The following is a 27,166-nucleotide window of genomic DNA, read 5'->3' as shown; positions in this document are numbered from 1 at the left end:
AAGTGCTGGACACAGAGCCTTTCTACAGTGAAGTGTTATGGTTGGCTTTTTGGAAGGAGAGTCCAAGGACAACAGGACTGGCATAGCTAAGGTGAAACTGGTCATCCCTTTGTTATGACGGTTTGGGTGTGCTGATCAGGTGGGTGTGTCTGGATAAACTCAAGGTACTGTGACCACTTGAGTGCAGGTGGGTGCTCCAGCCTCACGGAATTGAGAATTCAGCCCATTTTTGCCAACCCTGGTAACACTGGAGATCTCCAGATAAGCCCAGTAGATAAAAAAGCAAAAGAAAACTTCTGTGGAAGGTTCTTGTCTCTGGGGAAGAATTGTGGTCAGTTCTTCATATAGCTCATTTCTCCTTGATTTCCACAGATCTGGGGGGAAGTGATGTTGGGTAGTACTCCCACACAGCTGCTGTTAAAACTTCCATCTCTCTCTGCTTTTCTTTGTTTTCTTCCAGTTTGCAAAGAAGAAGAGCCTATGCATCTGAGCCTTGGTGTTTCCATCCAGAACCTGGTCAAGGTTTATCGTGATGGCAAGAAAGTTGCTGTAGATGGTCTCACACTGAACTTCTATGAAGGACAAATCACCTCCTTTCTGGGACATAATGGAGCAGGGAAAACCACTACCATGTAAGAACAAAAAAATAACTTAATACAGTGGGGGAAGCAACTTTGAATGCTGTGGTTCCTGTCAATATGGTAGAGGTGTCTGTACAACAGCAATGTGCAGGCTGGTGCAGACTAGGGTGCTTCACTGATTTCAGTGGAATTCTGCTGTCTTACCCTAGTTGTGCAGCTGCTAGTTGTGAGGGTGCATGGGTATGGGGGGCTGAAACTAGGGGTAGTTCACCTTGAGGCTGTGCTGAATGAACCTGCTGGCAGCTTTTTTTAGTAATGCCATTTGTGATTCTGATTATGCTTTACCAGTGTAAGGAAACAAGTTGGGACAGGGGATGAGAAGCTTTTAGAGGAAAACATTCCTTCAAGCAGAGTCATGTGGGTGTGCTTTGATCACTGCTAAAACCATTGTAGCTGGTTTTTTTTTTTTATCCATTAGTGAGATGTTTCTCAGACTACTTTCCAGATGTGGGAGTTCCCTAGGGCTTCCACCCACTCTTCATCCATCCACCTCAGCATGTGCAGCAGCCGTTTCCTAGTGGTGGAACCTGCTTACTGTTGTGTTTGTCCTTCAGGTCCATCTTGACTGGCCTGTTCCCCCCAACCTCGGGTACAGCCTTCATCCTGGGCAAAGATATTCGCTCTGAGCTCAGCACCATCAGGCAGAACCTGGGTGTCTGTCCACAACACAATGTGCTGTTTGACTTGTGAGTAGCATCTGTGAGACGCAGGGGTGGTGTGATCCAACAGGTCGTTGGATTCTTTAGGAGACACAGTGTGCTTTCAGCTAAGACAGTCCTATCTTTATCTGTGTGCATGATGTGAGACAGTGGGGTGGGGTGGGATTCGTACTAGGAGATTCTTTTTATTAGTACATTCATACATGCCTGTGAATTATCAGCAAAATCTTCGATGTCTTCTTAAAGAGATCTACTCCATTAAATTTCAATGTTTCCCCAGTGCCTACTGATGTGGAATGTTTGGGGTACTCTGTCAAGTGCCCTTAGAGGAGGATTGTTTGCATTGGTGCTGAATAGCCACACCATGAAATCAGGCCCAAGCTGAGCACACCCAGTCTGTAGCTCCTTCCTGAAACCTCAGCTTTAAAAGATGTTTTCCCAAGCAACCAAACATGCCTGCTGTGATGCTTATGCAAGGGATGAATCTCACCATGGTGCTCCTAGCTGTGCCCTGAGCCTGCTTCTATTCCCTAGGCTGACTGTGGAGGAGCACATCTGGTTCTACTCTCGGCTCAAAGGGCTGCCGGAAAAGAAGGTGAAAGAGGAGGTAGAGCAGATGGCAATGGATGTTGGTTTGCCTCACAAACTGAAAGCTAGGACAAGCAAACTCTCTGGTAGGTTCAGCTGCTTCCTCAGCCCCAGAAAAACTTTCTTGGGTTTCACAGAGGCTACATCATGGACCTTGGTTGGATCCTCCAATTAAATAAAGGACTATCACACAATTAAGAACTTTAAGTGCCTAACCAGTATATTGTAGTAAACTTACCTATCTTACCACTGTCTTATGCTGTCTAATGGCCATAACAAGTCACTCACTTTCTCTGAGTGTTTTGTACTTGTTTCCATCATGACACAGTCCAGCTATGTGTGATATGTGTTCTCCTAATGCTTACTGATATGTTTGGATTTTCTGGGTTTGGGTGAGGTGTTCAGACCATAATCTCCAAGTCCCTTGTGGTCTGTGAACCATATGTGCATTTCTTTTGTCTGGCTCAACTACCAGCACAGACTGCATTTGACCTGGGGAAGGGGGAGCAGATAGCCACAGGTTGGCTTTAGCATTGAGGAGTGTCATGTAATTTCTTGCTGCTGCCTCTGGCACACTTCCACAGGAAGAGTATTTCTTGGGGACATTTTTCTGCAGCTCGGGTTCTGGAGACCTGTGTTCTGGATCCTTAGATGTGGTTAGGCCTCTAAGCTGATGGCCTGCTACTGCTGATGTTGAAATAGTATGATTCACTTCTGGAAGGGTGAGGTTTCATGCAGCTGGGAGTGGGACTTTGCAAAGGGAAGACCATCCAGGTGAATTATCCCCTGTCCTGAAGGTGATGAGATCCTGAAGGCCTGAAACAGTAGCAGTACTTGGTCTTCTCAGTATGCAATTCTGCTTTCATGTGGAGAGCTTATTATCCACTGTGCTGCAGCTGTTGCTGTTCCCCTCATCCCTGCATCAGCCTGAACACCTCTTTTTGTGCCTGTCAGGTGGCATGCAGAGGAAGCTCTCAGTTGCCTTAGCCTTTGTTGGTGGCTCCAAGGTTGTCATTCTGGATGAGCCTACAGCTGGGGTGGATCCTTATTCTCGCAGAGGGATATGGGAATTGCTCCTGAAGTATCGACAAGGTATGTGGTCTTTCTTTACTTGTAATGAATGTGTCATGGAAAGCAAAAGAAAATGAATCTGACCCATGACTGTTCTTGAAATAGCAATGTGTTTTTGCAAATCTATAGTTGCCTGCACTGAGGAAGGAACGAAGAGAATGCAGGGCAGGGATGTTTTGATCTCATCTATACTCGTTTCTTATCCCATTCATGTCACAGCTCATGAACAAAGTTCCTTGATGGTTTGTGAGGGCAGTTAAAGTCAGAAATTCACCCTTGATGTGCAGCAGTGTTCTGTGCTGCACTGTGCAAGCAACCTTGCTGGCATGAAATTAACCTGCCTTTGTTAAGTATGACCGGAGCCCACAGAGTGAAGAGAATAAACCCATGGCAGCAGTTGTGAACCTTTTCCATCTGCTAGCCTCATTCAAAGGAGCCTGGACTTGTGGCATCAACCACCCATTCAGCTTCATGGCAAGATCCAGGTGATTGTCGCTTTGGCTTGAACACAGGTATGGTTGATTTGCCAGCAGTGTTTTCGCTTGCTTTCTTCCAGGCCGCACTATCATTCTCTCCACACATCACATGGATGAGGCAGACATTCTGGGGGACCGGATTGCCATCATTTCTCATGGCAAGCTCTGCTGTGTTGGCTCTTCTCTTTTCCTGAAGAACCAGCTGGGAACAGGCTATTATTTGACCCTGGTCAAGAAGGATGTGGATTCCTCTCTGAGTTCCTGCCGAAACAGCAGCAGCACGGTGTCCTATCTGAAAAAGGTACAGCTGACCCTTCCTGCTCATATTCATTCTTCCTTCATGGAATCTTTGGTTTTTGGGAAGCAGCAGCTATGACTTTACGTGGTAGAATGTCTCAAAGAGAAATCCCTTACTCTTTAAAAGCAGTTACTTGCTTTTATAGGTATTATGCCAGATTGTGTTTGGTTAAACTGTTGCGTGGGGCATACCTCTCCCTTAGTTTCTTTCAATGCCAGTGGTCCAAAGCCAATTGCAGAGATACAGACTAGATAAGTGTACACTTTTGTAGCGCTCACTTTTGTAACTGTGACCTCTTACTTGTACGTCAGCCCTTTGCAGTGGTATGTCACCATTACTTTCTGACTCTCTGTACAGTATCCAGCATGTTGCAGCATCTGGCTGGAGTTCCCTAGCATGCAGCATCTTCTAGGCCCCTTTTTGATATAACAGCAGGAAACAATGCTTGTCTTCTCTTTTGCGACCAGGATGACAGTGTCTCCCAGAGTAGCTCTGATGCTGGCCTTGGCAGTGACCATGAAAGTGACACACTGACAATAGGTAAGGCTTGGAAAAGAATGTAAGATTCAGTCCCAGTGCTGATATTACTCTTGGACTCTTGCTGATATTTGGCCTTGGACAACTGCCTCAACCTTGTGCTTCTGTGTAGCTACAGTCTTGGGACAATTAGGAAATTTGCAAAGATGGTATTTTTAAATGTGTAAATATTGGAACACTTTTCAGTGAACCATCTTTAGTTCCAGCTGACCTGAGATGTAGTGTCCAAAGATTATGTAGTTGCTAGGCCTGTTAGCAATATGTAACATTTACTGGTGAACTGTACATCAATGACTTGCAGGACTGCCAGTAGCATGTAAAAGCTCTCCCAAATTGTGCAAAGAAAAAATAGCCAGGTTTGGATCCAGGCTTTTGTCCCAGCTTGTGTTAAATGTAAAAAGAAACTAAACTTTCCATGGAAATGAGCCACTTTCCAGAGATGTCCCATTTTTCCCTCCTTTCCTTCTGGCAAAATCTTTCAGACTGAGCTGCTCTTTCCACATAATGAGCAGTAATAAGATGAACATGTTTTTTTTCCTTTCGGTTCTTTTAGATGTCTCTGCAATTTCAAATCTCATTACAAAACACGTTCCTGAGGCCAGACTGGTGGAGGACATTGGCCATGAATTAACCTATGTCTTGCCATACAAAGCTGCTAAAGAAGGAGCTTTCGTGGAGCTGTTCCATGAAATTGATGACCGCCTCTCTGATCTTGGCATTTCCAGCTATGGCATCTCTGAAACCACGCTGGAGGAGGTGAGAGAGCTGAAGATTTTCCTTTTGACTTAAACTAGGCAAAATGAATCATGGCAGAAACACAACAAGACAGAGTCTTGCCTCTTCCTGTAAACATTTATTGTGGAACAGGCAGCTTTGCATTCCTTTCCAAAATGGATTGTCTTCTTCCCTGTTGAAGCATGTGCTCTCAGAAGCATGCATTAAAAACTGAAATGTATTACATGCCAACACAGGCAGGTCCTTTGTACTCAGTTGCGCTTTGCTGAGATGTCGTGTGAAGGTTGGTCCTCAGTTTGGCTTCTAACAACTGTAAACACCTTTGAGGTATTTTTAGGGATGTGTTGTGCTGCACTTAACTGAAAACACATGTTTCAGTACTGAGGACCATGCATTACAGAAACCACTTAGATCTATGCCCCAGTCAAGGATGTTTTTAGGATTTGTTCCTTGTGGCTGTGTGCCAGCTGAGAAGTCTGCCTTTCTTTTATCACAGAAGTGTCATGCACTTTATCCCCTCTTTATGTGAAAAGGGGTTGGTTTGTTTTTTTTCTTCCCCTCTTAAAATAATAAGGGGAACTGAAATGGTGCTGTTGTTCTCTAAGTCCTCCCACAGCTGCAAAGTCCTTGGATGCTATATGCAATTTGAAAATGTATTTTTTTCTGGCTTAGTCTGTAGGACAAGCTCCACAAAGGTGCCCATTCAAGCAGGGACAGGAGTGTGGGTACTGTCAGACTAGGAGGAAGATGAGATTCCCCAAATTTAGTAACTAGGTCTTAAGCTCTTTCCCACCTCTCAGTGTTTGAGATGCACTGAGAACTGACATCGGAAAGGGGGAACAGCTGGTATGTGGTTACAGGCTGGCTCCTGGAAGCTGGAGAGAAGCCACACAGTCCATGTCGCCATCACACAGGATAAACCCTGTGTCTTCTGTTCTTGTGCTGCATCTATCAGTCTTGTGCATTCTCATGTCATCTCCTGAAGCAGTCTCCAGAATATTACTCCTCTTCTAATTTTCACTGGCACTTACCATTGCTTTTCAGATCTTCCTGAAAGTGGCTGATGATAGTGGTGTGGATGCAGATACCTCAGGTAGGTGTAGTTGTCTCCTGCAGCATTGAAGGGGATTGCAGGGGGAGGTACCCTTTTGTATTTGTGCTTTTCAAGCATAAGGCTGACCAAGCCTCAGTATTTCAGGAGTAAAATCTTGGTGCAGGGCTTGGCTCCCAGGGGAATAAACAGTCAAGTAGGTATGTCAAATGAAGAGTGTTCCTGATCTCACCAGCCTTGAGCAGGTGGGTGACCTTCGTATATGGCAGCATGTCCAGCCATACAGTGACACATGCCAAAGCGTGACAGGCCCTGCTTCAGACTGAACTGGCACTGTGCTATGCTGATGTTTTTAATGACCTAAAATAGCTGTTCTTAGTATACTTAATGCATGCTTTTTATATACAGTTAACTTCGATTGACTCAGTGGTCGCATCTTTCTTTTGCAATAGTGGAGAGTTTCTAGTATATGAGTGTATTGTGAATTACTTGACTGACACTATTGTCTACTCTGAGGAATGGGAAAAATCTTGACAAGGTCAGATTGCAGTAGGGACCAAATGACTTTCTGAGAGCAGCTCACTCCATTTGAGTGTTCGTGCCAGCATTTCCTGATAAACTAGTGCTAGCAACTTGCACTTCGAGTCATAAGCGTATTAAGTGAGAATTCTCTTACAGTAAGAGAAGCCTGCCATTTCCATAGCTAAATTAAATAGTGTCCAGTGCACTGGAAGAAGCTTCTAGGACAGTACATAAAACATATGACCCTTGCAGAGTAACAGTCTTAATTTTACTTTTACCTACACTGGAGTCACTCCAGTTCAGCTCCTCAGTTTGCAAATGGAAACATGTGAAATGAAGATGATGATTGCTTTTGTTTTTCTGGGCCTCATGGGAGACTAACTGAAGCAGTTCAGCTAATCATAACTGCATTATTTGCAGATGGGACATTGCCAGCCAGAAGGAACAGGCGTGTGTTTGGAGACAGACAGAGCTGCCTTCGTCCATTTACAGAAGATGATGCATTTGATCCTAATGATTCAGACATAGATCCAGGTATTGTGGTGGGGCTCAAGCCTGTTTTCTTCTCGTGGACACTTTCTTTCATATTACAAATACTGCAGATCATAAGGCTGAGACTGCCAAAGGAGTGGTGATTTATTTGCCTTTAGGAATAGTGGGCAGTGCAGTATCCACAGCCTGCTCAGTCTTCCCATGAAGGCTCAGAGACACAGGGGTGAAAATGCGTTTGTGTGAATTTCTGTTGCTGTCTCTGCTCACCACTCTTTTTTTTTTTTTTTTTTTTTCCCCCCTTCTGATGAGTGAGAGTAGCTGCTCCAGCTGTCACCCTGTGTCTCCAGCACAAAAGTGCCCAGAGAACATCTCTGTGAGCTTTTGAATGAGGGTCACTTTTTCTTGCCAGCAGAATCCAGAGAGACAGACCTTCTCAGTGGCATGGATGGGAAAGGCTCCTACCAGATGAAGGGCTGGAAGCTCACCCAGCAGCAGTTCATAGCCCTGTTGTGGAAGAGACTGCTTATTGCCAAGAGAAGCCGGAAGGGCTTCTTTGCTCAGGTGAGAGCACCCAACGTGTGCAGGGTCCCTCAGCAGGGACAGCTCTGGATCACACATTATATTCAGAGCTGAAGGTGGGCAGAAAACCTCAAGGGAATGCAGATAACCAAAACTGGTCTTCACTGCATATCTGAGCTGAAGGGGGCCTGTGCAAGTGAAAGGAGTTACATGATAACCAAGTGGTTACAGCATTCTTGCACAGCAAGGATGCAACTGAGTTTCAAATCAAAATTTGGCCTTGAGATTCAGGCTGAACACTCTGCAACCCATGTAAGTGTCCTAATGGAATGCCAGAATAGGTCCTGTATTGGTATCTAGCAGTGCCTTGGTGTAAGGCCTTCCTGGGAAATTCTGAAAAAGTTTTGATCCATTAAGTGACTCGCATGCAACTCCTGATGCCTCTGGAAATACTCACTTCCAAAAGGGCTTGCTCTTTCCTTGCTATTTCAGATTGTGCTGCCAGCTGTCTTTGTGTGTATTGCTCTCATGTTCAGCCTGATCGTTCCTCCCTTTGGAAAGTATCCCAGCCTGGAATTACAGCCCTGGATGTATGATGAGCAGTACACCTTTATTAGGTATGTTTTGTGTGGCTTAGAAATTCTGTTCTCTGCAAATGTGAGTTACTGAGTTCCTTAACAGGTTGTTTAGATTTGTTTTCTGTGCTTAGCTCAGAAGCATGTTTTAAGAGAGTCTATGTATTTTGGTTTTGGACGTTTAAATGCTAACTCTTAACTACTGGCAAGACCATATCCATTTCTGAATGGTGCTATGACCCTAGTAATACTATGCAAAAAGACTAGGAGTGTGTGTGCTCCTAGGCCAAGCATTCTTCAATGGGAAATCTCCACCCATATCCTTTTCCTGAGTAATTTCACTGTACTGTCAGCCTTGCTCTGTGCTTTTGCTGTGTGCCTGTTATTCCACTGACCCAATAGTGTTTCTTTGCTGTACCCATAGCAATGATGCTCCAGAAGATGCAGGCACTCAGAGGCTTTTGGATGCCCTTCTCAATAAGCCTGGTTTTGGGACGCGCTGTATGCAGGGACATTCCATCCCGTAAGTAGAACTCTGGACTGGAAAGGGGAAGCCCAGCCCTGGCTTCTGGTCACCCAGTAGATTTAGCTGGTTTTAGTGAATGACAGGCATGCATGGACAGCAACGGGTTTAAGCCAAAAGAGCTGCAACTACATTCAGTTTTTCTGCTCAGGACCTTTTAGGAAGTTACCACCCCTCAGCATGGTGAGGGAGTGAGGTTTGAGTGGAAGTCCTTGCTGACAGAGATGGAAAGGAGATAGTCTCTCCCTCAAATTACTGTTTGGTCCTGAACATGGAAAAGAACCTAGTCATGTCGCTGTATGTTGTTGACAGTAGCTATTCCCATTCCACAGTCCTGTGTTCCTGGCTGCACTAGAAACTTAGGTTAGCACCTCTGCAAATGCCAGCAGAGAGTGGAGAACCACACAGCTTTGGTGGTGTTTCCTCACTCTGCCACTGACTTGCTGCATGGCCTTGGGCAGATGGCTGAAGAGCCAGGCCATGAGTGTAGAAGGGGTATGCAGAGGCTGGGATGGTGTGTCTCTAGATTGGAATAACTGCAGTTTACTTTCACAGGATGATGGGGAGGGGAGGGAGGGACTCTATGTGCTGGCCAGTCATGGAAAGTAAACTGTGTCCTACAAAATAGACACAGCAGCTGGGCATGGGCAGGAGGCTGACCACTGATGCCATCTCAGGGAATAGCAGTATTTTGGTGCCCCAAAGGGAGAAACTTCATCCAAAAACTGTCTGTCAGCCATGATCACAGATTCATAGAATATCTTGAGTTGGAAGAGACCCATAAGGATCGAGTCCAACTCCATGCTCCTTGCAGGACTAAAAACTAAACCATATGACTAAGAGCATCGTCCAGACACTCCTTGAACTCTGCATGCTGCACATGCTGGGACTGACTGAAGTAAAGCACTTGTGCTGCAGAGCGACTAAGAAGAGTGTTCAGCACTGCTCAGTGCCGGCCAGGCTCAGTCTCTTTAGCACTGGGATCTGTTAGAAGCTGCAGAGGCTGCTCTGTTGCTCTGAGCTGTTTGTCTCATTAAGGTCAGGCTGTTTTGAAAAGCATCCTGCCTTTTCTGGGGATTTTGTCTGTTGTTTAAATGGCTTGTAAGCAAAGGCCGTCATAGTTGTTTTTTTAAAGCTGCATTTGCCTTGCCTATTTCCTGACACAGAGACACTCCTTGCACTGTGGGGCAGAAGGAATGGACCACCACTTCAGTCCCAGAGTCAGTCCTGGACATCTTCCTGAAAGGCAACTGGAGCATGCAGAACCCTTCCCCATCTTGTGAGTGCAGCAGTGAGAAGATAAAGAAGATGCTGCCCGTGTGCCCCCCTGGTGCAGGTGGGCTGCCACCCCCACAGGTAGGAGGGAGCTCAGAGGCACTGCAATGAAGAATGCTCCCAGAGAGCAGACCAGCTGGGTGTGATTCTCATGTGCAGCACTGCACATGGTTTGTTTGATTAGGCACCTGTGTTTTCTGATGGGTGTTTATCTGTGTTTTTCCCGGTGACACCAGCGTGAGCAAGACACTGCTGACATTCTCCAGAATCTGACAGGCCGCAATATATCAGACTACCTGGTGAAGACCTATGCACAGATCATTGGAAAAAGGTAGCTGTTGAACACACCCTCTCCCTTCCCCACCCCCAAATGCTGCTTGCTGTTTGGGGTAAGCTGTTAAAGATCAGGCAAATAGGCCTGGAAAACCCAAGCTCTTCAGCAGTGAGCCAGACCCACTCAGCCCCTCAGACTGTCCTGATCCACGGGTCAGGTGGTGTTTCTGCATTATTAGTGATGCTGTGGCAGCTCTGAGGGGTGTGTCCTGAGCCTTGCGGGCAGAGTGGTGGGGAAGCCTGGGCACCAACCCTAGGGATTACACTGAAGAGGAGGGGTGGAACATATGCTAGATGTGAGTGACTGGTGCACTCTCTTCCCTGGCTGTGTACCTGCAGCACTGGTAGGTCTGCCTCTCCTCTTATTCCACGTATTATACATTGGCTTTGTTTTGTGTCTCTGCAGCTTAAAGAACAAGATCTGGGTGAATGAGTTCAGGTGAGTTACTGCCTTTTTTTCTAGCTTGTACATGTCCTCTAACCCCTGATCGCTGTATTAAGCAGGACAGGCCCACCCTGCTTTGCAATTTGTTTTACGTGACTCTTAATTGCCAAATGTTGAGGGAGCATGTTTTAAGGATAAACTGGGAAAATCCAAGAGCATATCACTGGAAAGCATGCCTGCCTTGTGTGGAGAGCAGTATTGGCTTGAAAAATCTGCAGGACTAGTCTGCTGATACTCCATCCTGGGACGTGTTACTGTTCTACTGTTCCAAGCAAGGGAAGCAGGAGGTGTCCTGCTTTGCCTGTGCTGGTAGCAGAGGATAGCTGCATTCGTTAAATGGAACAGCATAGTGAACAGTCATAAGATGGGTATTTAACCCCAGAAACAAGGAGTAGGAGACATCATGGCTAAGCAGCAGTGTAGGAAGATCAAAGTCATCCCTTTATGTAAGAGTGGAGATGTTGCCTTGGATATAGTGCAGGAAGAGGAGACATCTGGGGAGGGAGGGGGAGTGGCAGTTTCTGGAGGTCAGTAAGCATTCGGGTCTTAGCATTACTTTCTATCTGAACTTTCAGGTATGGTGGCTTTTCCTTGGGAGCGAGCAGTTCCCTCATGCTTCCTCCAAGCCATGAAGTCACTGATGCCATTAAACAAGTGAAGAAAATCTTGGAGCTAGCACAGGTGAGCAGATGTCCCCCATAAACCCAGGACGCTCTGATGTCAGAGTCCTATTACTTGGGAGATGACTTGGAAGCCATAAAATGAGGAGCATTTGTATGTTAGCTATGTTCAGTGGGTTCTCCCCATTACCTCTGAACTGGCATCTCCAAGATGGTTATCTGGGAGCAGCAGGCGGCTTGCATGTGTGGCTTCTGCCCATCACCAGTTGCAAGCCAGCGGGGATTACAGACACCTCCAAGTGTTTTTTGGCCAGACAGAGTGAGCTGTCTCAGGGAATTAATAAGTGGTTGCCATCTCCTTCAAAACCTTAGATGAGTCCTTGTATGCTGAATCTGCCTTGGCTCCGAAGATAATCTGGGCCACTGCTTTCTTCTGACACTGCCTGTGGGCTGCGATGTCTCTGAAGGTTGCCTGCAACCCTGGTTAATACTTATTGCTGGGTAAAAAGCAGGCCTAAGGCTGATCTCTCTTACCAGTAGCACTGCAGAAAGGAAAGGAGGGAGGAAAGCTGCAGTTTCTCAGCCTTCTTGCAACCTCTGGCTTGGTGAATGCAGGCTGCAGAATGGAAAGAAAACTCAGAGCTGTGAAAAACATAGCATAAACCCCTGCTAGGCTCCAAGACATGAATAAAGGCACTCTTCAGAGGGGGTAGATAACTCTCTCTTTGTTGTTTGCAGGGGAGTTCTGGAGATCGGTTTCTCAACAGCTTGTCAAGTTTCATGAAAGGCCTGGATACAAAGAACAACGTGAAGGTAAATTAATCAATCTTCACTGCCATACCTGCTATTTGAAACTCTGATAACCTGGAGGTTTTTTTTAGTTAGCACAGTCCCAGTAGTTTGCCTTGGACAACTGTGCAGACGAGAGTTCTTTTCATTTGCTAGTGGAGCAAATGCAGCTTGTATTCTTGTGTGGCTTTCCCCAAAATCTGTTTCTCCCTTGGAGTCTAGGTGTAAGGCCCAGACGGAGTTCAGTGCTAGCTTCCAGCAGCCTCTTGTGGTTATTGACCAAACTGTACGTTCTGGAAGGATGTAGAAAGAAATTATAAATGCCTTCAGTAGAGGAAAGGAATTCCTCAGGGCTGAGGAGCCTGTTGAGTAGCTGATGTACCTAGTGCCTTTCTGATGCTGATGTGGTCTCTTGCAGGTGTGGTTCAACAACAAGGGCTGGCATGCCATTGCGTCCTTCCTCAACGTGATCAACAATGCCATCCTTCGGGCCAACCTGCAGCAGGGCAAAAACCCTAGTGCTTATGGGATAACTGCCTTCAATCACCCACTGAACCTCACCAAACAACAGCTCTCTGAAGTGGCCCTGTAAGTTCTGACATGAATGTAGATGGCTTTGGGTTCATCAGCAGCCGATTACTGGAAACAGGCAGTGTAATCTTCAGACCTTCTGCTTCTTGAGAAATTCCTCTCAGCCATATCCAGAAAGATGGCTCACCATGAATATGGTCGTTCTTTTGTCCCAAGGTGCCACTGTTTGACTAGGAAGCATTGATAGTTCCTCTTTGGTTTTGCCCACTGTCTCAACCTGGGATGGCACACAGTAATTCACGAGTCTTTCTGCACTAAGACACTGACTACACTACACACTACCACTACAGCCAGAGTCAGGACTCATAAGCTGTATCATGCAGATACATCCATCAGATCTTAGAGCAGTGGCAGCTGACAATCAGATAGCTCTGAACTTTAAAAAACAAAAAAAGACAAACTTCCAACAACCCCAAGTGGGAAACAAAGTGGTGGTGATAAGGAAGGCAGAAAACAGTCTCTTATGCTGAAGTTACCAATCAGTTTCCAGGCTGTGGTGCTGTGCTTGAGATGCCAGCAGGCTGTGTATGTTCCCTTTGTCATACAGCTAGAGAAAAACTGTACAGTTAAGACAGCCTAATGTGGTTTTACCCTGCAAAACAAGGACAGCAGAAGGAGAAACAGTTTCTGCACTGCCCGCCATGAGCTGCCTCATTTCATCTCAAAGGAGCCAGCACCAGCGTACAAACACTTCACTTCCTAATTTATTTTTTTTTTTGTCCAGGATGACCACCTCTGTGGATGTCCTCGTCTCCATCTGTGTGATCTTTGCCATGTCCTTTGTTCCTGCCAGCTTTGTAGTCTTCCTTATTCAGGAACGTGTCAGCAAAGCTAAACACTTGCAGTTCATCAGTGGTGTGAAGCCTGTGATCTACTGGCTGGCCAACTTTGTCTGGGATATGGTAAGGGCTCTGTAACTGCGCTAAGCTGCCCTCCCTTCTGTGTTTGAGGGCTGTCTGTTGCACTGAAGTGCAAAGCCCACTTGGGGTCGGTGGGCACCACATTAGTTCAGTGAATAAATGGCGTATGACTTCTGTGTTTACTCTCCTGGGGCAGTGGTTCACTCACCTCAATAGGACAGTGAACATGGAACAGGGGATGGGAGGGCAACCATAAGCTCAATCATCAGCATTTATTATGCCACTTTATACCTGCCCCAAAATGTTGCTTGTGTAGCCCCTTGCTCTGCTCTGTTCAAAGCAGGTTTTTTCAACCTGTGGTGTCCAGAACCTCTGAGAATCTGTTATCTGCTTCTAGAGGGACAAAGAAATGTAAATTCATGTATACTACATTTTAGTGCACACGTGTGACTCTCCAAAGAGTCTCCCATTGGAAACAGCGTTGGGAATGCTGAAGAACGTTGAAAACCATTGGTTCAGAGCAGAAAGACCCATTTCATTTTTATTTTTTTTTTAACCTGGAAACAAATCTAAAGCCCTATTTTTCACCTTCCAGTGCAACTACATTGTTCCAGCCACACTAGTCATCATCATCTTCATCTGCTTCCAGCAGAAGTCCTATGTATCCTCCTCCAACTTGCCTGTGCTGGCTCTGCTTCTGTTTCTCTATGGGTAAGGGACTTCTCATCAGAAGGATCACTGGGAAGGCTCTTAAGTTGGAAGGTGCTTACTTGACATTGCTGCCTTTCCTCTTGCCAGGTGGTCCATCACCCCTCTCATGTATCCAGCCTCCTTCGTGTTCAAAATCCCCAGCACAGCATATGTTGTGCTGACCAGTGTGAACCTCTTCATTGGCATCAACGGTAGCGTGGCCACCTTTGTCCTGGAGCTCTTCACCAACAATGTACGTTTCCCCAAAAGTTCCTCACTGTCTTGTGCTGCTGTGATCTAGTTCCGTGTTGGTGCTATGTTGCCTTTAGCAGCCAGTTCTCCAGAAGGGCTAGCCCCTGGTCTGTACCCGTTAGCTACTCCAGTGGTTTAAACACAGGTTCTGATTGAAATGGGTTAAAGCCCACTTTGGCAATGTTTATAGAATAGTGAGGTGTGAAGGGAACCTTCTGACATTGCCTAGTCCAACCTCTGAGCAGGGTCAGCTCAGGGCTGTCAGATTTTGAACATTTCCAGGAATGGAGAGTCCACAGTCTTTCTTGGCAACATCTTCCGCTTCTCAACCACCCTTAGGGGACAAAAAATATCTTCCTTATGTTCAAATGAAATTCCTGTATGTTCTTCATAAGGTGCAGTTTCTGTCTACCACAGGTCATTTCAAGCACTCAAGCACTTACTTGCCCTCAGTTTTGCCTCCTGTGGAAGATACCACTCTTAACTGTATTGGGAACCTATGCACCTCACTCCAATTTTTCCAAAGCCAGGTGCCTGCTGGGGAAGGTGCGAGTTCCAATCCTGCCTGTAGGCAACACAAGATGTCTTAGCAGGCCACATTTGATGCACACTGGTGTGAAGTGTTCCTTGTGGGAGGAGGTTGAGGAGACCCTGTGCAAGTTGCCTGTTGATTGTTACCACTGCCTGTGGTCATAAGGAGGCAGTCCTTGATGATGGTCCCTTTTGTTGCAAGGCCTGTTTTAGCTCAGTGAAAACATGTACATACTTGACGTTAAGTGTCTGGTAGAAAGTCTCCCCAGGATCCTGTGAGTCCAACCCAACCTGTGGGCTAAGTCAACTGGAAGACAACAAAGCAAAAGGATTACAGTCTCCAATATGGGATAGGGAGGGGTTACCCACAGCTGCTGAAAGCACGACTTTTCTGTCTTCTCAACCTGTAGCCTTTCTGCATGTTGTTATTTGCAGACACTGTCTTTTAGACTGTGAACATCTGGAGGAATCTCTCCTTTGGTGCAGTTTGTTTGTATTAATAACATCTTGAGCAATGCAACAACACTGTCCAGAGGAGCCATGGCACTGGCTCTTGGGAGAGCATTTCTAATTCTGGAATCTTTGTGAGATTGCAGCGATGGGGGAGGGAGGGGTCAATCACAACACGGGTCACATTTGGTGGGTGGTGGCTGCTTTCTGCTCAGATGGCTCACTGGCACTTGATTTTGTCTTAATAGAAGCTGAACAACATCAATGACATCCTGAAGTCTGTCTTCCTCATCTTCCCCCACTTCTGCCTGGGGCGGGGGCTTATTGACATGGTAAAAAACCAGGCCATGGCTGATGCTCTGGAGAGGTTTGGTAAGTGAATTTGTGTATCAGAGGGACAGTGGCCTGAACTGAGCACAGAAAGCCCGAGTCTGTTCCAGACGAGCACCCTTTGCTCCTCTGACTTTTCAGGAACTGAAAGTGCATGATTTGCAGCACAGATTTGATTGAAGTTTTTTACGAAGGCTGAAAAGAGTCTGTCAGATGTATTCCCAAAGTTTTGAGTTATTATGGGCATTAAATAAAATTGTATAAAGCCAACTGTATGGAGAGGATTATTAGGCTAGGTGTGAGGAACGGCTGAGATTCTGGAACAATTTTTTTTTGGAGGGCAGGGGGATGCAGATGTCAGGCCTGAGTAACAGTCTTTCTGTGCTTCACTAACCTTTTGGGAAGGTGGACCAGCTCTTCTTTGGCAAACCAAATTTTCTGGGCCCGAGTCCCAACTTTGCTACAGTAAGAAATGGGCATGCAGCCACAGCTGGCCCCTTGTATGGTCTATCCCTTCCCTCCTCCTACTGGCTGCTCTCCAGTTGCCCTGCTGCCCAACTTGGTGAGCTCTGCAGGAAGAAATGATATCCTGCTCCTACTGCTCTGGAAAGGTGACTGTGCTTTTCATCTCATTTTGGCAGGAGAAAATCGTTTTGTGTCTCCTCTGTCATGGGACCTGGTGGGAAGGAATCTCTTTGCCATGGCAGTAGAGGGCGTTGTCTTCTTCCTTATCACAGTGCTCATCCAGTACAGGTTCTTCATCAAACCCAGGTATGTTCCCTGCTCCACTTCACCACTGCAGGCAGGTGAAGTTTTCATTGGTGTCCCCCATGAAGTGGGGAGAATATTAACTATGGAGGCCCTGTCATCTGCTAAAGCTTTATCGTGTTGCTCTCTCCAGGCCTGTCTATGCCAAGCTGCCTCCTGTGAATGATGAAGATGAAGATGTAACCAGAGAGAGACAGAGGATAATTAGTGGAGGAGGACAGAGTGACATCTTGGAAATCAAGGAGCTAACAAAGGTGACAGAAGAGTTCTGCATTCCTAAGACTTGTTGGTACAAACCCATGCAGTTTACCAGAAGCCTTATTCAGGGGAATTTAGTGGGGTCAAAACTGGAGCATGTGTGGAGTGTTGAATATGTATGGCTCTGATTGCAGTTCTCTTTGACATTGTTTTCTCATTCTTTCTTCTGTTTTTAGATTTACAGAATGAAGCGAAAGCCAGCAGTTGATAGGATCTGTGTTGGAATCCCCCCTGGAGAGGTAAGCTCATCTGTCAAATTCATTGCTTTTGCTATTACTGCAGTATTTAAGAGCAACAGGCAACAAAGGATAGGGTAAAATCAGAAACAGATGATGCTGAAATTACATCAAAGGAAATTGCCCACAATTTGAAGCTGTTTCTGATTCTGTGTCTCTCTGCCTTTGAAGAAAATACTGAATTGTCAGTCTGGCACCAGAGGCCAAACTCTGATACCCTCAAAGGTGTGGCACTGCACCAAGGTGACACCACAGTTCGTTCATTTTCCCAGTGTAAAGATTTAGACTTAAAATGAAAGTCCAAAAGTGTTTCTTTTCCTCAAAAACTCACTGAAGACTCCCTCCAGCTGTCCTGAGGGTCAAGTTTGCTCCTTCCTATCTTGTCAGTGTTGAAAATGATGCAGTTGAATCCTGTTCTCAAACACACTGTGTTCATCTGCTTTTTTGTATCCCCAGTGCTTTGGTCTCTTGGGAGTAAACGGTGCTGGCAAGTCATCCACTTTTAAGATGCTAACTGGAGATACAGATGTGACAGGAGGAGAAGCTTTCCTCAAAGGAAACAGGTGAAAGACCATGCATCTTTTGTCTGCTTTGTATCAAAGCAGGTCCTTTGCAGTTTTCTCATCCAGCTTTTGCAGCCTTTGTTCCACTGGGAGCAAATCTAAACTCTGCCCCACTTTTTCCTTTTTCAGTTCTTGGCATCTGTTTCAGCCCTTTGCCAAGTCCAGTAAAGTACTTCGGTGGCTTAGGAAAATTGATTTAATTGGGTAGCCACTGAATACCTGCCCCCTTATGTTTAAAGGTCACATTAAAAAAAAAAAGTGGGGGCAGGTAGGGACAGAGAAAAAATATGGCCAAAATGGATTTTAGGATCCTGTTTTTGTTAGTTCAATTATTCCAAAACCACTGTTCCACTTTCCTGCTTTTAAGAACTAAAATAGCAGTGTGTACTGTTGAAATTCTCACAAAGGGGTTTTTCTTTTATAGTATCTTGTCCAACATCCAAGAAGTCCATCAGAACATGGGCTACTGCCCACAGTTTGATGCGGTTAATGAACTGCTGACAGGGCGGGAGCACTTGGAGTTCTTCGCACTCCTGAGAGGTGTTCCAGAGAAAGAAGTCTGCAAGGTAAGTGAAATACGGTAGGACCCACTGCAGTGACCAGCTGTTCCTGCTTGTGTGCGCTCTACAACACATGCAGTGCTGTGATGTGAAGCTGCTGAAGACACTGTATGGTGAAATCTGCCCACTTTCCTTCCAGAGCAAACCAAAATTGTTGTGGTTTTCAGTGCTGCCTAGGAAAGTGTACTAAATGGAAGGGCAGGTACTTTTTGTCCTGCGTTCTCATAGCAGATGCACTTCTCTGCTGAATGACTTCTTTCTTTTAAGAGTTTAAGGGCTGTGGAGCTGCAGGTCATGCAGAACCTCACCTGCTTTCAAGAGTTAATTCTTCAAAGTCCCAGGGAGCAAGCACTCTACAGCTTAACAGGAGCTCATGGTGGCTGTTACATTCCAATTGATCATGCTGCATCATTAAAGTGCTGCTATTTCAGCATTCAGACATGGGGCTCCACTGACAGTCTTCAGGCAATTAATGGCAGCTGCTAGTACCATACAGTACCCTTCTCAGTGCAGTTTCCTTGGGTTAACAGCAGTTCTCACTATGTGTCCTGGGCGCTGCAGAACAGGAACTCCTATAGGTAGGAAGATGACATCTGTACCCAGTGTTTTGGGTAGGTCCAGATCTGGTGCCTAAGGTATGTCCAGGTATCCTAAATACCTCTGAGAGCAGTGATTATGGGTGAAAACAGCAAGCTGCTTTGAAGGTTGCTGGCAAGTTCGTCTTTGTGATGTTCCTACTTAGCCCATATAAAAGGGACCCAGTTCTGGATGTGATCAGAGTAGTAGCTGAATTTCTTTCCCCTAACACTTTAGTCCCCAGAGCAGCAGTGCCTGCCTGTTGGCACCAGTAGTAATACTCCTGAATAACAAACCAGATGCCCCCCCATCTGTCTGAAGGACTAAGATGCACCACAGTGGAATTGCTGTGTGTCAGTAGTGACCGTGTCCCTGCTGCAAGCCCACAGCAACTGGAAAGCTAGCTAAAGCTGGTACTGCTAAGAGCACTACACCAGGGGGTAACATGGCTCAACTCATGCTCACTGGCTGATAAGCTGCAGCCATTTGATATTCTAGCCTTCCAGGGGCCAGATAGCATATATCCTGATCTAGAGGTGAACAGGGTGTTTCAAAACCTACATCCATGCCATATTAGATAGTCAGATGAGTAGCCATTCTGAAAAATGTTTTTAAAGCCAAAGCTCATAAGGAAAATGGCATTGTGTGGATGTTGGCTGTGCTTGATTTGAGATGGTGGTGTTCTGTCTCTTGTAGGTTGGCGAGTGGGCAATTCGGAAACTGGGCCTTGTGAAATATGGAGAAAAATGTGCTGGGAATTACAGTGGAGGGAACAGGCGCAAGCTTTCCACAGCCATTGCCCTCATTGGAGGGCCACCTGTGGTGTTCCTGGTGAGTCTGCGACCTTTGCTCATTAATGTTTACCTTGAAAAACAGAAAAATCAGCTTAAAATGAAGACTAGATATTTCATGGCTAACTAATGTTTAAATCTCATGAGACCCCACCTGGAGTACTGTATTCAGCTCTGGGGCCCCCAGCATAAGGCCCTGGACCTGTTTGAGTGAGTCCAGAGGAGAGACATGCAGATGATCAGAGGGCTGAAGCACCTCTCCTATGAAGACAGACTGAAAGAGTTGAGGTTGTTCAGCCTGGAGAAGAGAAGGCTCCAGGGAGACCTTATAGCAGCCTGCCAGTACCTGAAGAAGGCATACAGGGAAGCTGAAGGGGGACTTTTTACAAGGGCATGTAGTGACAGGACACGGGCAAATGGTTTTAAACTGAAAGAAGGTAGATTTAGATTAGATATTAGGAAGAAGTTGTTCACTGTGAGGATGGTGAGACACTAGAACAGGTTGCCCAGAGAAGTTGTGGATACCCCATCCCTGGGAATGTTCAAAGATGGAGCTTTGACCAGCCTGGTCTAGTGGAAGATGTCTCTGGCCATGGCAGGAGGTTTGGAACCAGATGATCTTTCATCTTTGGTCCCTTCCAACTCAAACCATTCTATGAAATACATCATTAGTCACTTAATCATGAGCAAAGAGCACGCTGAAATAGATATTTAAACTATTTAAATGTAAGTGCAAGCTATAATGTGTCTCCAGGCTTCTAGTTTTGAAAAGTCATTGGGTAAGTGGGGGTCTTGAATGTGATGCCAAACTGCCAGCAGTGTAGCATCTTTACTACCTTAGTACCGCTGCAAAGATTTCTATACGTACCAAAAATAACAGCTTTCTTGATGGACACAAATTAATCTTACTGTGCAGGAGAATTTGTCCTGTGTTTTTAATAATGCAATGAAAATTAGAAGTAAATAACTTCAGATTAATATTGAGGGCAAACCTTAGGCTTACTGAAATTGATGGTGCAGGAGAAAGTAGTGCTCTATTTAAACAAGCTAATTGACTTTTAACTTTGTTTAGAACTGGATATTTCAAGATGTTATAATTGCAGAATAAGCTGTACTTCCCAGATCTGAAAAATAAGCTTGCTAACTTAAAATTTGGAGCATAAATTAATTTCTCATTTTGGAAAATGAGTCAAACATGCTTATTTTCAATGTTTCCAGTATGTGTAATCAGAATGAAAAGGTAATTTCAGAGATGAGATATTTGTTGGTAGAATATATCAGCATAACCTGGATTTTGTATGTATTTTGCAGGATGAGCCAACAACAGGGATGGATCCCAAAGCACGTCGTTTCTTGTGGAACTGTGCTCTAAGTGTAATCAAAGAGGGGAGATCAGTGGTGCTCACATCTCACAGGCAAGTAGCAGCCCAACTGTATCATGCCCTGGCCTGTACATCTACCAGGGCTGGATGCTAGATTCTACTTGGCTGCTCTGCACTTCACTGCTCTTTGCAGTGCTAATGAAGTTATTTCTCCTACAGCATGGAAGAATGTGAAGCCCTGTGCACTCGAATGGCGATAATGGTCAATGGGCGATTCAGGTGTCTGGGCAGTGTCCAGCATCTAAAGAACAGGTAGGTTTGGTGGGGTTTTTTTCACTTACAGCACAGAGTTGTTTGCATTTTTAGGGAGATAGTCTGACTTAATTCCTCATGCAGCATTTCCATTGCTATTCTGACTATGGGAAATGCTGATGGAGTTTAAGCTGCACTTCTGTTTCAAAGGCACTTAATTCCTGTGCTGGCCGTCCTGTTTACAGGTTTGGAGATGGTTACACCATAGTGGTGAGAATTGCAGGAGCAAACCCAGACTTGAAGCCTGTTGAGTTGTTCTTTGGGCATGCCTTCCCTGGAAGTGTCCTGAAGGAAAAGCATCGGAATATGCTGCAATACCAGCTTCCTTCCTCGCCATCCTCCCTGGCCAGAATATTCAGTATTCTTTCCCAGAACAAAAAGAGACTCCACATAGAAGACTACTCCGTTTCTCAGACCACACTTGACCAAGTAAGTTTTCAGTAGCCTGTCTGCCAAAAGCCTTTTTGTGCAGAGGCAGGAATAAATTCACCAGTTTGCTGGATCTGTCTTTTAAGGGCATTTCAGCAGAGTACTGAATTCCAGGACTAGTTCAGGAAGCCCGGTATATAAAATACCCTGAATTAATGAAAGTACATGGTGATGTGTGACATGGCCTTTTTTCTCGTAGGTATTTGTAAATTTTGCTAAGGACCAAAGTGACGATGACCACGCGAAGGACCTGTCGTTGCACAAAAACCAGACTGTGGTAGATATTGCAATCCTTAATTCCTTCTTGCAAGATGAGAAGGTAAAAGAAAGTTGTGTGTGAGCCAATTTCAGCAAAGAAATGATGAGCAGAATGCGGACTTCCTTTTCCTGGGATAGAATACTCCCGAAGAAGAAGCTATGGGAAGAGAAACTGGACACTCTACTGATAACCATTCAATGCAATGCAATTCAATGCAATGAAAACAAAATTCCTTTACAGGGGCAGTGCCTCACGGAGTCATCTTGTACTGTTCTCAAGTGAAAGACTTGAACTTAGCTCATTACAGTATAACTCTGAAGCTGTGGTAAGGCACCCATCAGATGCTGTGGGCTTTCAACCATACTGTATCTTGTCCTGTACAATATGTTTTCACTAGGGTTGCAAAAATAGCTCACTGAAGAATCATGGCCAGTGGTTATTTATAGGTATTTGACATGCGTGTTTTAATTTTCAAAACATGCATGTTAGGAGCGGGAATTCCCTGGTGCTACATCCATTGCTGGCAATGAATGCACCAATGCAGTCAGTGGCAAGAAAAGTCACCACCAGTGTTGTAGCCTTAGGCTGTGAAAACTTACCTGACCATCTGCTTTTCCTAGACTGGTGTAGGTGAGTTAGTAACAGATCTGGGGCCACAAAGCAGTACTGTGGAGGTGGGATGGCAAGAGACAGGTCATCTTATCTGTACATCTCCATCAGTAAGTGGTGATATGCAGAACTGTGAACCCTGCAAATGCACAGGATTGTCCCACCAGCATCACAACCAGTAACTACTCTGACTAGGTTTTTGTGTAGTTAAGTACTCTCCTGCTCCTTTGAGGTACAGCAACAGTTGCATGAAGACCTAGTAGGAGGAAGTGGGTGAGAAGCAGACCTAGATTTTGGACCACAGCAGCTAACAGTAGTTATACAAGCTGCTAATGCCAAGAGCAAATTCTAAATCATGAGATGTCACTCAGATATGTAATATCTGCTCTTTAACCCCCTGCTTTGCACCAGAAAGGTACCCATCATCTGGAATTATTGCTTAGCGCGAGCATGTTGCCATTTCTGGCTTTGCCAGATAAAACTAGAAATGAGATGTAGATTTTTTTTTAAACAGTATTATTTATGACTTTAAATAGGTAGGTAGCATAATTAAGGATTGAAACTGCTTTCAGTTGATCTTTGTAGCCACAGTATTTCTTTACATTATGCCTGTGATGCTATGCTCTCATTCTATCCATTCAGCGATAGCTACATTCGTGATCTGACCAAGTTCCAGACTCTAGCAATCAGTCGCTATCTGCAATTACTTCAAGTTGTTCACCTAAAATTTTCCTGTTTGGAAACTGGTATAACATTAGATAAATATGTAAGTTTCTGCTTCTGTGGTGCAGTGTAGTTTCAGTCATTAGGTGATCCCTAACTGGAGAATACACCCTTGTGTGACAAACTGCTTCAGTAAAAATCCCCTTGAAGAACAAGATCGTTTGAAATAGTAGTGCTGCAGTTAATCAGTCAATTGAAGTTTTACAAAGCCAGAATAATATTAGAGGGGATGTTACGTAATAAGAACAACCAATTCTTGTTCATGTTGTACAACAGTCATGGGAGAGTATGCTTTCATTAATATACTTACAGGCCCTTCTGTCTTGCTTTTACATTCAGAAACAGGTTCAGTCATATGGCTTGAATGAAGTACAGTTCCTGGGCTATTCCTGTATGTCATGCCTCCGCCTTAAATACCCGTACAGGTTCTGGACTATTTCTTGATGCTTCTCTGCCATGAATCAGTCATGGACCATTTTTCCCCCCCCCCCCCCCCCCCCTAAGTGCCCATAGCAGCCCAACAAATGGTGAAAAGGCTGGCATGAGCCTGGAGAAGGTTGATTACATATTTCCAGGTATACCTGGTAACACTGACCAATTCAGCATTTTGAAAATACAGTTAAATAATTAGCACAAATTCCCAGTCCCTGCTGTTTCTTGCCTTCAGATAAAGTAAGAGCTTACTACGTGCTCTGCTGAAGTGCCTTTTTCATACTTTTTTTTTTTAAATCTATATAATACATTGCTAAGGGGATTGACAAAGGAGTGTAATGGGGATTGGTATACCTCACTTAAAACATGCTTTGTTATTACCTTTATGGCATTGTCACCCTATGGGGATGAGTTATGGGGTGATGAATATACCAGAGTTCCAGGTGCAGAAAAATTACTGATCAGCTGAGCTACAGCCATGACTTCTCTGTAACAGGCTGCAGGTATGTTACGGTATCATTGAAACACATAACATGTATTGAAGGCTTACCACTGCTAAAAATTACTATTACAAATCAGCATTAAGTCACTGAAGTGAAGGGCTTAAGTTTTGCACTGTACCAAGCTAGTGCATGTAGAACTAGAACGAGTTCTGGGAGGATTTAGATTTGGTCCTGAAAGGGCTGTGGTTTGCTCTTTGTGACTGCTTATGTAAATTAGCAGGAAACAGTGGTTGCATCATAATGCTTTTTCCGTAGCCCACCAAAAAGAGATTCTTGATTCCTATTGCCCTGTGACTGTCATGCCCACACAGAGTCCATCTGTGACAAAATGTTACAGTAAACATGGATGTTGACCAAACCTATTTCACAGCTCTGACCTGTCTTGTTCATACTGAACAGACAGCATAATGCAACTCTCACGATCTGTCATGGAGTAAGTTCAGCCAGCCATTAATTTACTCTTTGAAGTGTGTGTTGGGGAAAAATCACTCAAGTCACATACGGTAATCAAACCACTCTTGATAATGAAACTGCACTGAGGTGTTAACTTATTTTAGATTTTTATTACTATTGACACATTGCATCCCTCTTTGTAGTACATTTGTATTTCAGTAAGGAGTTGCATTTTTCCCCATGGTTAAACCACCACTTTGTGCTTATCTTTCCCTCCTGAATTACAGTTGTTCCTTCGTTCCAAGCACTTTATGCTATCTGTAATGGGATCTATTTTTGCACTGGAATATCTGTTAACTTTGCAAAAATCTTGAGATTTCGCAACTGAAGTTTCTAAGTTAAATCCTTAAATGGACATTTTCATTAAAAGCAAAAAAAAAAGTATATATATTTGTATTTGCTAATAACTGTTACGTGAAGTATTAAAAGGCACTCTAATTGCCTTGTGTTAAGTAAAAAATAAAGCTTTTATGGCACCATTGGTCTTTGAAGTGTCATTTTTGCATGTGTTCTTTTGCAGAGTGCGGTTAGAAGCTCTTGTTTTGCCCAAGTTTGTTTTGTTGTGAACTTTGCATAATGTACAAACACGTTCCAGTATCTCTACAAATTAACATGGGGCACATGTTTTCAGGAAAGTGAGATGGTACAAGATCTGAAAGGCAAGTGCTACTTTAAGCTTCTAAAGTTAGGAAATAAAAAGGTCTCCAAGTCCTAAAAAAAGTGAGTGGTGTAAGTCACATCCAGCTGCAGAGCACAACAAACTTACCTGGATGTTTCAATTCCCAAGTCAGGTACCTGCCTCTGAACAGAGGTGTGGCAAGTTGCAACTATTGATAACTTCATTCTCTTTGCTAAAAATACCCTGTAGATGTTTTCACTGACAAAGCAAAATGTTATGTTTGAGTATAAAGACTCAAATACACTGAACGTAGCTAATGCTTAGCTCATACCAAATTAAAGGAAGATCATTCAAGTTAATACTAGGTTGATTTTCAACAGGAGTTTACAAATGAAAGCAGAATAATGGTCCAATTTATCAAAGGAAAACTGATGTTAAAATTTTGCCTGCTACTGACCCTAGTCCCACAGTCCCCCACCAACAGAGTTCCAGAATCCAACCAATTTTTGAAGTTACACTCATTAGGAAAATCCATCCTGAGGTAAGAAGCCATTTAAAATTCCCTGGCTTTTCTGTTTTAATCTAGCATTCAGCTGATGCTTTGCGTAATGTGCTTGATTCATCAACTCTTGTCAAAAGACAACAGACTTTGGAATAAAGCATACCTCTAACATGCTGGCAACAAAGCAAATAGTTTTACTAAAAAAAGGTATATTGTTTTTAGTACGCCTCTCTTTGATTGTTTATTGGAATAAAAAAAAAACAACTTGATTTTTGCATTCACATAGAAAAAAAATATTAATTCCCTGTACCATTTTTCAGGCCATGTTTTCGTTACTAAAAAACCAAAAGTCCTCTGAGTTAACTGCCACAAGGCAAAGTTCTGAATCAAATTTGTAATGATGGTTCATCAACCACTTATACCTTAAAAAGGCATTCTTTAAAATGTAAGACAGTGAGTGGTCTCTGTAGGAGTGCTTGTTCCACCCTGAGAGTCCTACAGATGGCTTTGCTGGCAGGAGGCAAGGATGAAGACTTAGGTATAGGAGCTGGGACCTGTTATATTCCCTTAACTACTGCACCTGGATTCCATCCACCCACCTTGGACATAAGCTAATTGCCAACAGCTGGGTTTTTAGTGCCCTCCATGACATCTTAATGCATTTTACAGAAGCAATAATCACCATTAGCCAGACTGCACCAAAATACATCAGTAGAGAAGTGAAATCAATTGCTCATTGCAGATCAGTGATTAACCTGTGGAAAAGCCTCCAAGTGCTCTGCCAGCTTAGTAACCTTTAAGTCGCAGAAGAGGGTGCTCTGTACCACTGTACACAAAACACATGCTTGACTTTACAGCCCATGTGCCCTCTGCCCGGCTGCTATTCACTCTAGCTTACTGGCTTTGAAGTAACTAATTATCAAGACTGTAGTTGACCAAAATGCAAGACCTGCAAAATGGAAAACCCACGTTGCAGAATGGGGGTTTTAATTTCACAGTTTAAAAAGAGTAAGAGCTTAAGATGTAAACTGCGGGAGGGGGCCTGGAAATCAGGACCCTGTTAGCTGAAAGGAATGTGCTCGAGCTTGTAGGCCACAAACCCTGGGAGGACAAGGAGTGTGAATAGATAACAATCAGCAGGATGAGTCATGCTGAGAGAAGATAAGGGAAAGAGGAACGGATGGTGCCAAGGAAAGGTAACACCTTGCTGTTAATTGATGGTAGTTAACCACCAATCGGGGATTGCCTAGTATGCAATGCTTAGCTTCAAGAACCAAACTGTTTAAAACGCGCAGCTTCTGAAAGTGTATATAAACTCGTGCTTCTGTACAATAACTTGACTTTTGCTTGCATCAAGCTGCATCCCATCTCTTCAATCGCCACAGTAAACACTAAAAA

The 27,166-nt window shown here is 44.5% G+C and overlaps 1 protein-coding gene across 3 annotated transcripts in view; it reads left to right on the top strand.

Moving 5' to 3' along the window:
* ABCA1 (ATP binding cassette subfamily A member 1) overlaps positions 1-25,130 on the top strand; it is a 97,303-nt gene extending 72,173 nt beyond the window's left edge. For 2 of the 3 annotated variants that reach the window (XM_037374358.1, XM_037374359.1), the window contains 32 exons: positions 461-632; positions 1,196-1,327; positions 1,835-1,974; positions 2,843-2,980; positions 3,516-3,736; positions 4,201-4,273; positions 4,824-5,026; positions 6,050-6,098; positions 6,999-7,112; positions 7,480-7,631; positions 8,082-8,206; positions 8,589-8,687; positions 9,854-10,043; positions 10,199-10,293; positions 10,702-10,734; positions 11,316-11,421; positions 12,099-12,173; positions 12,568-12,737; positions 13,465-13,642; positions 14,196-14,311; positions 14,399-14,543; positions 15,772-15,895; positions 16,495-16,624; positions 16,755-16,875; positions 17,056-17,118; positions 17,572-17,678; positions 18,103-18,244; positions 19,511-19,645; positions 20,917-21,020; positions 21,147-21,239; positions 21,425-21,668; positions 21,868-25,130. In XM_037374358.1, the coding sequence (XP_037230255.1) occupies positions 461-632; positions 1,196-1,327; positions 1,835-1,974; positions 2,843-2,980; positions 3,516-3,736; positions 4,201-4,273; positions 4,824-5,026; positions 6,050-6,098; positions 6,999-7,112; positions 7,480-7,631; positions 8,082-8,206; positions 8,589-8,687; positions 9,854-10,043; positions 10,199-10,293; positions 10,702-10,734; positions 11,316-11,421; positions 12,099-12,173; positions 12,568-12,737; positions 13,465-13,642; positions 14,196-14,311; positions 14,399-14,543; positions 15,772-15,895; positions 16,495-16,624; positions 16,755-16,875; positions 17,056-17,118; positions 17,572-17,678; positions 18,103-18,244; positions 19,511-19,645; positions 20,917-21,020; positions 21,147-21,239; positions 21,425-21,668; positions 21,868-22,008 (4,130 nt within the window). In that variant the 3' untranslated portion in view covers positions 22,009-25,130. The remainder of the gene's footprint in view (positions 1-460; positions 633-1,195; positions 1,328-1,834; positions 1,975-2,842; positions 2,981-3,515; positions 3,737-4,200; positions 4,274-4,823; positions 5,027-6,049; positions 6,099-6,998; positions 7,113-7,479; positions 7,632-8,081; positions 8,207-8,588; positions 8,688-9,853; positions 10,044-10,198; positions 10,294-10,701; positions 10,735-11,315; positions 11,422-12,098; positions 12,174-12,567; positions 12,738-13,464; positions 13,643-14,195; positions 14,312-14,398; positions 14,544-15,771; positions 15,896-16,494; positions 16,625-16,754; positions 16,876-17,055; positions 17,119-17,571; positions 17,679-18,102; positions 18,245-19,510; positions 19,646-20,916; positions 21,021-21,146; positions 21,240-21,424; positions 21,669-21,867) is intronic. The other variant, XM_037374360.1, reaches the window with a different exon arrangement.
* Positions 25,131-27,166: the final 2,036 nt, after the last annotated feature.

Source organism: Falco rusticolus, chromosome Z (genome assembly GCF_015220075.1).
Source record: "Falco rusticolus isolate bFalRus1 chromosome Z, bFalRus1.pri, whole genome shotgun sequence".
Lineage (NCBI taxonomy): Eukaryota > Metazoa > Chordata > Aves > Falconiformes > Falconidae > Falco > Falco rusticolus.
Note: the sequence above shows the minus strand (reverse complement) of the source record. Positions and strands in the feature narration are given on the sequence as shown.